The sequence below is a fragment of the Alligator mississippiensis genome, chromosome 9 (genome assembly GCF_030867095.1).
Source record: "Alligator mississippiensis isolate rAllMis1 chromosome 9, rAllMis1, whole genome shotgun sequence".
Lineage (NCBI taxonomy): Eukaryota > Metazoa > Chordata > Crocodylia > Alligatoridae > Alligator > Alligator mississippiensis.
The window spans coordinates 1,860,511-1,868,131 of NC_081832.1; the positions used below are offsets into that span (position 1 = coordinate 1,860,511).

The 7,621-nt window shown below is 65.8% G+C and overlaps 1 protein-coding gene across 2 annotated transcripts; it reads left to right on the forward strand.

Moving 5' to 3' along the window:
- The first annotated feature begins 550 nt into the window (after window positions 1-550).
- On the forward strand, window positions 551-6,545 carry FAM110A (family with sequence similarity 110 member A). 2 transcript variants are annotated; one of them, XM_059713146.1, is made up of 2 exons: window positions 551-850; window positions 4,052-6,545. In XM_059713146.1, the coding sequence occupies exon 2, from the start codon at window positions 4,240-4,242 to the stop codon at window positions 5,305-5,307; it is 1,068 nt and encodes a 355-aa protein (XP_059569129.1). In that variant the 5' UTR covers window positions 551-850; window positions 4,052-4,239; the 3' UTR covers window positions 5,308-6,545. The 2 variants fall into 2 exon arrangements, with proteins under 2 accessions (XP_059569129.1, XP_059569130.1); XM_059713147.1 differs by lacking the exon at window positions 551-850 and adding an exon at window positions 2,151-2,239.
- Window positions 6,546-7,621: the final 1,076 nt, after the last annotated feature.

Sequence of the window (7,621 nt, forward strand, 5' to 3'; positions counted from 1 at the left end):
GCTGCCCGGTGAGCCTGGGCCCCGACCCCCTCCCCTGGAGCCGGTCACCTGCAGACCCCCTGTCCCAGGATGGGGGTCCCCCCTGCATCCCCAGCTTGCAGCTTCTGTGTGGCAGGGGGGAAGCCAAGGGGGCAGGTCTGCATGTGGGGCTGGCCCCTGAACCCAGGGGGGTTCCTTTCCCGGTGCGCTGGGTGAGACCTGGTCCTGCCCGGTTGTGGGGCGGGGGGGGGGGCAGGCTGGGAAGTGCCCTGGAGCGGGGCTGGGCACGCTTCTTGCAGAGGCACGGCTCCTCCCTACTGGAGGCTGTGGCTGCCTTCGGGCAGAGCCCGGGGGACCCCCAGATGAGTCAAAATAGGGTTAGCTTTGCAAACAGCAGCTAAAGGAGCAGCCCCGACCTGGGAGGAATCCCCCCGGGACTTTTGGCTGTTCTCTGAAGCACAGAAGAGGGCTGGGCTTGGCAGTGCCCCGAACTGGGATCCCTGTGGGCAGTTCCAACCACACGCCAGCATGAGCAAGTGTGTCCAGGTGATGAGCATTAGCCAGCGCAGCTGCAAGGCATTCCCATCACCCAGGGCATGAAGCAGGGGAGGCAACAGGGAGGCTCCAAGGAGGACCATCTGTTTTGTGGTGCCCTGGTCAGTCAGCTCACTGTGTGGCGCCTTGTCCCAAACCGCAGGAAGCCCAGCTCCCCCGGCCAGGTCTGAAGGATAAAAGAGTTGGAAGGAGCCAGCGTATGATTTCCCCGAGCTGAGCAGCACCTCGAGCTTGGGAGCCCAGCTGGGGTTTGCACCTCATCCCCAACAAAACCCTCTGCTCGGTTGCATTCGTGCAGTCGCACGGTGCTGGGTCGGTAAGTGCTTTGCCAATCCTGACCGCCATGCTCGCAAGAACACGAAGTCTTGGTCTTTGTTGCACTCGGGGAGGCAGCTCTAGAGGCCCGGAGAGAGCCGTGTTGGCGGAGGCGAGTGTCTCTGTACCCCTGTTTCAGGCTCGGGCACTGATCTTTCACACCAGATCCATCCAGCTGGATTAGCTGTGCCTGAAGGGCATCCCGGAGGTGGATGGGTTGTGCAGGAACCAGGAGATTCCCGGTGATGAGTCAGCAGGGAAGTCACCCCATTGTCTGGATGCAGCTGAAAAGCCCCCAAATCTCAGCACAAAATGAGTCAAGGAGGGGCTGCATCATAAAGATAATCCCTGTGGGTGGGTGGTTATTGCAGGGCGTGTTTGATCCCTCCACAGCTCTTGCTTCATAACCTTATCAGGCCCTTGCTGGGCTCTGAAGTGGCAGCCGGGTTCAGGTGACTGGGAGCCGGGGCTCGCACCTCGGCGGAGCCTATTGTTTCGGTGGAGACGGTGCTTTGCAGGGGAGGCGAGGGGGGTGGGGGTCACAAGTCTGTGAAATGGGTGGGGGGAAAAGCTGAGGGGTGCCCTAAAAGCAGAGGTCGCCCCCACCGCGTGCTCTCAGCTGTGCCCCAGGGCTGGTTGAGGAATAGCTGTTGCATCCTGGACTTGCCATCCAGCACAGGGCACCAGGGCAAGGGACCCAGTCCTGATGCGGTGGGTGCGTGAGGGTTGCCTTGTATTCGCTGGCCTCCCAGACCGTGTTGGCAGTGCCTTCGGTGCCAAGCCTGGGAGCCCAGTCAGGGCAGAGCAGATTGTGCCCTATAGAAGTGGGGGGCAGGGGCACCTACCTACCTGCCTGCCCGCCCCAGAGGCAGGGGGCAAGGCCCACGCCCCGGCCCTGGAGGCCAGACTGCCTCTCTCCCTGCACGTCCATGCCCCCAGTGTCTTGCAGCAGATGGGGGTAGGGCCGGGGCAGTGTTGTGTGCTCAGAGCCAGCTTCTGCATGACGGTGCACAGTGACTCCCCCGTCTCCATCTGTCCATCCGTCCATCATGCCGCCTGCCCTGGATGTCTATGCGGGGGCCTGGCCAGCTGTATCCAGGCCCCTGGGGAGAAGGGGACGAGGGCAACAGGGCCAGGCTGGCAGGCCCCCTCCTTGCCCAGGGGCCCTTGCCCTCCCATGCAGCAGCTGGGAGCTCTCTGGGTGCCAGCCCATTGCTCTGCCTTGCTGGGTGCTGGCTCCTGCCTCTGGCCCTGCCCTACCTGGCCGGGAAGGTGTTCCCTGTTTGAGTCTAAACAGGAAGTGGTGCAAGCAGGTGGGCCAGCCCTTCCCGGCTGCAGGGAAGCAGGGAGCTCCCGGGAGCAGCTGCTGGAGCAAGGGGGAGGCCACGGGGTGAGTGACCTGCCATCTGCCTGCCCCTTCCCCTTCCCCCGGCCTAGGGTCCATGCCAGACTGCGGAGGGGGCTCAGGCGGGCAGCACTGAGAGGCTGCCGGCCGGCCTCTCTGCCGGCCCCTTTGCCGGCTCGGGTGCAAACATCAGGGTTCAGAGTGCGAGGGCAGCAGGGCACAGAGCGGGGGGCCGGGGCCCGGGAATCCCCTGGCTCCGCTGCAAGGGCAGAGGCAGCCCCGGAGGGCGCGGGGGCAGCTGGGGTGGGAAGGGACAACCCGCAGCGGGGATGGTCCAGGATGAAGCAACCTGCTGACGTTAGGAGCCTGCTGAATGTGAAAGCAACCTGACTTCCCCAGCACTGGGGGCCTGCGGGGAAGGAGAGCGACTGCGTGGAGGGGGCAGAGCAACCTGGGAGGACGGGGGTACCGGAGCAGCGACCGGCTGCCTGGGGTCTGGCTTGCACTGGCTGAGCGCGGTCGCGGTCCCCTGGACCCCTCGGCAGGCTGGGGCTTGTGGGGTCTGCCTCCAGCGCTCTCCCGGGGTGAGCACACGGACACCTCCTCCCTGTCGGAGCTCCTCCGGGTGCCAGCTCCGCACGCTGCTCCCCGCACCCGTCTCGTGCCGGCGGACGGCAGCTCTTTGTGGCACCTTGAACCTCGTCTTCCCGCCCACGGGGCGAGCTCTCCCCGGGCATCAGGTCCGACCGGTTGGGAGGCCTCTACCAGGCATCTGGGAAGGGGTGGCAGGGGCGGCGGGGGTGTGGAGAGGCGTGTGCCTGGGTGCAGCCCGGCGCCCTTGGCGGGCAGGTTGGGGCAAACCTCCCCACTGCCAGGGGCTGTTAGCAGCGTGCCACGTCTTCTGGAGAGCCCCGTCTTGCCCTCAGCGGGACAGGGTGGGTGCTGGGGTACCAGTAGCCAAAGCTACAGACATTTCTGCTTCAAGAGAGGGGACACTGGGGGCAGGTGGCACGGCCTCCCCCTGCTCCCCCCAGCCACTCGGTGACTTGCAGGGAGTGTCTGGAGCTTTGCACAGACCTTGGGGCACCCACCTGAGATCCTCCCGGGGATCCTCCAGCCCTGGCCTGTGGGATGGGAGCAGGGGGCTAAAGGGCTTGGGGGGAAGCCACCAGCCCTGGGATAAGGGTGCATGTCTCAAGCAGGCTGTGAGCCCCGGGGGCAGGTCCAAGGGGGTCCCGGCAGCTGGTTTGAAGTCCCCCTTTCCCGAGGATGAAGGAGGGGAGGGCAGGCTGGGCCCCTGGTGGCGGGTGCAGCCAGCTCCGCATGTCTGGGGGTGGCCGGCACCTGCAGGGCAGGGCACGGGGGTCAGCCGGGGTCCCCGGGGGAGTAGGGCAGGTGACGGAGAGGAGGGGCCGTTGGCTGAGGGCCACGGAGAAAGGGCGGATAATGAGCCAGGGTGGAGAGAGGCAGGGAGGGAGGGAGCCTGGCAGCAGACTGGAGCTGTGCTCCTTTCTTTCCCTGGCCTATTCTCATGCAAAGAGCCATCTCCAGCCCTGCCCATTGGCCCAGGGCTCTGTTTGAAGGGTCTCACCAGCCTCCATTGGCTGCGGCGAGAGCCCTGGCCGAAGGGGAGGTGGGGCCGGCGCCTTGAAATAGGATGCGGCGCTTCCCGCACAGACAGCGGCCACAGAGGAGCGGAGCCCAGCCCCGCCAGCCCGGGCCCCACCAGCTGCCCCTGCCTTTGTCTGGCCCAGGCTGTCAGGCAGCCGCGTTCAGCTGGCCGAGGCCGTGCGCCGAAGGGGTCGGACGCCCTTGCCGGGCCTGCCTGCCTTCATCTCTCCCCTCTCCTCTTTGCAGCCCCCGCAGCACGAGCCACGCACGGACCGCGGAGCCGCCGGACGTGCCGCCCCCCGTCGCCATCCCCGTGGGAAGAGCAGAGGGGACTGGCGGCGCGGCCGGGGGCATGTGACCCCGGGCGGAGGCCGGTGCAGCGCGGTGAGTGGCGAGCGACGGGGCGGCTGGCGGGCGCGCGGCCCCGAAGCGGCATGCCCGTGGAGACCTTGCGGGCAGGCAATGCGATGAAGGGGGTGTCGAGCACGGCGCCCTTCACCTCGGCCATGCCCTTCCGCATCCTCAACAAGGGCCCTGAGTACTTTCGGCGGCAGGCGGAGACCGGCGCCCGCAAGCCCAGCGCGGTGGAGCGGCTGGAGGCTGACAAGGCCAAGTACGTCAAGAGCCAGCAGGTAGCCAGCACCAAGCAGGAGCCAGTGAAACCGCTGGTGCTCAAGCAGCCGCTCTTCGCGCCCGGCGTGCGGAAGGCCATGCTCACCCCGAGCCGCCGGACCCCGCCGGGGGCGCGGAGGGTGGAGGCCTGCGGGTCCAAGCCCTCCCTGAACCTGGAGATCCTCAACAACCTCATCAACCTCTGCGACAGCCCCATGCCCTTCCCCAAGCCCGAGAGCCCCTTGGGCATGGAGCGCAAGTGGAAGGTGGAGACGCCTGAGCCCCCGGGCACGCCGCAGAGGAAGGCCCCGATGGAGGGCATGAGCAAGCTGTCGGAGAGCTCCGGCGCCTCCAAGCCCTCCAGCACGGTGGCCGTGCGCCGTGTGGACGTCCGGCCTTGCGGGGCCCTGCGAGCCAGGGGGGGTCCGGCCATCCAGGTGACCCCGGCACCCACATCGCCCGCCAAGGCCCGGATCCCTTCTGCCAGCCTGCTGGGCTTGCCGAGCCCCCAGGACGGGCGGGCAGACAGCGCCCGGCGGCAAACGCTGCTGCACCGCTCCAAGTCGGACCTGAGCGACCGGTACTCGCGGGCCACGGCCGACCTGGAGCGCTTCTTCAACTACTGCGGGCTGGACCCCGAGGACGTGCGGGACATGGGGGTGGAGCACTTCGCCCGCGCCAGCTCCGACATCGTGTCCATCAAGTTCCACAGCGTCAGCACGGCCAGCTCGGAGGGCACCCGCTCGCAGCGCAGCGCCGCCACGCTGGAGGAGAAGCCGCCCGAGCGCATCCCCTACGGCATCTCCGTCGTCGAGCGCAACGCCCGCGTCATCAAGTGGCTGTACGGGCTGCGGCAGGCCCGGGAGCCCCAGAAGGTCTCCAATGTATAGCATCTCCACCAGGCCCCGGACCGGGCGTGTTTGGTCTCCTGCATGAGTCCGGCAGGGCTCCCCTGGAAACAAGGGGGGCTTTGAATTGCAGCCCGGGGCCCTGCAGTTCTTCCCCCAGCTCCTCGCCTCCTGCCTGGATCGCAGAGCCCTGCACTCGAGTGACTCGAGGACTGGATGCAGCCGCCCCGAGAGGAGCTGGCCTTTTTAAAAGCACAAGCTAAAAATAGAGAGCCGGGGACGTCGTCCCTGCGAGCCAGTCGGAGCAGCCCGCACCTGCTGATTGCGATCCAGGCTCCAGCGCCCGCCCGCGCTGTCCCAGACCCCCGGGGACCCGGCTGTGGAGCAGACTCTCTGCAAATGTGGCATGAGGCTGATCTTGAGCAGAAAAGTCAGAGACTGCCCTGGGCAGCTGATCTGAGCTAGGACTGTCCTGGCTGGGACCCGGCTTCCCTGTGGGGTTGGTGGGAAGGGGGCTCTGGCCACCTGCGAGCAGCCCCCTGCAAGCGGTCTGGCTGTCGGGGCTCCAGGGGAGAGCCGCTCGCTTTCCACGTCCTGCGTACCGTGCTTCCGGGGCATGCCTGGGTCTGGACACGGGCCACCAGCCCGGCTAGTCCTTCTGCTCCAGCCTGAAGCCCTGATTTGAGCTGGCTCAACGGCTGAGGGAAAATCCACCCTGGGTGCATAGGGGTTCAACAGGCTCAGCCCCCCAGCAGATGGGGTGGGAAGGAGCTCAGGCAGGGGGACCTGGAGGAGAGGCACCGTACCAAGCTCAGGTGTGTTGCAAAGGATGGCAGGGGGGCGACGCGCCGAGCTGTCCTGCTGCTGGGCTCACGCAGGTGTGCTCCACTGGGACCCACCCGGCGGCTGCCTGGCCCCTCCACAACTCCCAGCTGGGTGCATGTGAGCCTGTGGCAGGGGCAGGGATATGGAGCAGAAAGGCACCGGGGAGTGGGGGAATCCTGGCTTGCCCCTGCTGCAAACCATGGGTGTGTTGTGCGCTGCAGGGGAGATCCACGCAAACCCCTGACCTTCTGGGAGGGAACTGGAGGCGGTCGCGAGGCCGGGGGGATGCCCTGCGGGGCACCTGGTGCTCGTGCCACGTGCCCCAGCACATCTGCAGCTTTCTCTCTCGTGGCCAGGAAGGCTTGGAAAAGCTGGCTTGTTATTTATACTGTTTTTACTGTCCTGTACAAACAACCCCTCTGCCCTGTTTTGATTAAAGTCCTCTTTTTTGGAGACTCCGGTTTGCTTTGTTGGAACTTGGTCAGGGAGCAGCTGGAGCACGGGCCCTGGCAGGTGGGGACCCGCTGCATGGGGCCTGCCCTGGGGAGCTGCAATGCCTGCCCTAGGGTGCCCGCTCTGTGCCAGGCATGGGTGCCAGGCTGGGGTAAGGCTTGGTGCTTGCACAGTGCATTGTGAACACGACCGGTTATCAGCAGGGAAGGTCAGGGCCGTGCAGGGAGGGCTGGGTGGGGGTTGCCCGGGGGGCATGCGTGCAGATGGCAGGGTGATAGCTGGGACTTCAGAGTCAAGCTGGGAGGTTAATTATTAATCAGAGTGTGAGAAGTGCTGGGAAGCCAAGTGCCCTGCGATCTCTTTGCAGGGTGTGGCAGGGCTGCTTTTCCAGGCCCAACTGGCCTGCTGACACCCGCGTGCGCGTCCGGAGCTGCCATGAGACGCCTCCCAGGGCAGATGCACCAGGCTGGCAAAACCGGGGCAGGGAGCGACATGAAGCAACAGCTGCACGTAGCCAGGGGCTGTTACTGCTCCTTGGCCATCAGGCTTTGGTTGCAAGTCTTGTGAGAAACCAGAGCCCGTCTCTGCTGAGCGCACGCAGCCCAGGCTGCTTCTGAGCTCACGGCAGGGGGGTTTCGGGGTGCTGGACCTGAACTCTTTTTTTTTTTTTTTGGCCCGTGGAGGTGTGAATGGAAAGCATCCCAGTGCAACCCCTGCACCCACGAGCTCCCGCATGCCCGTTTTGAGGCAGCCTGTCTCCTGGACAGGCTTGTATTGCAAAGGCCACGTTTTGTGGGACAGGAGTGGTCCCACGGGGGCGGGGTGTGAAGCTGGGACTACCGCTGTGTTGCTTTGCTACAGGCAACAGGCGGAGAGGGGACCAGAGCATCTCCCTGTCTGCACAGAGAGCCCCTGGCAGCCTGTGTGCCACGGCCCCGGGAGACGGGGTACTTCCTGCTGCCCGCCACCAATGTTGGGGGAGTTTCTTCTGGCCCGTCCCTCTTCTCTCTGCTCTTCCCAGGGTTTGCTAGGAACAGAGGTGGATGCAAGTAGGACGCTCGCCAAAGGATTTGGAAAC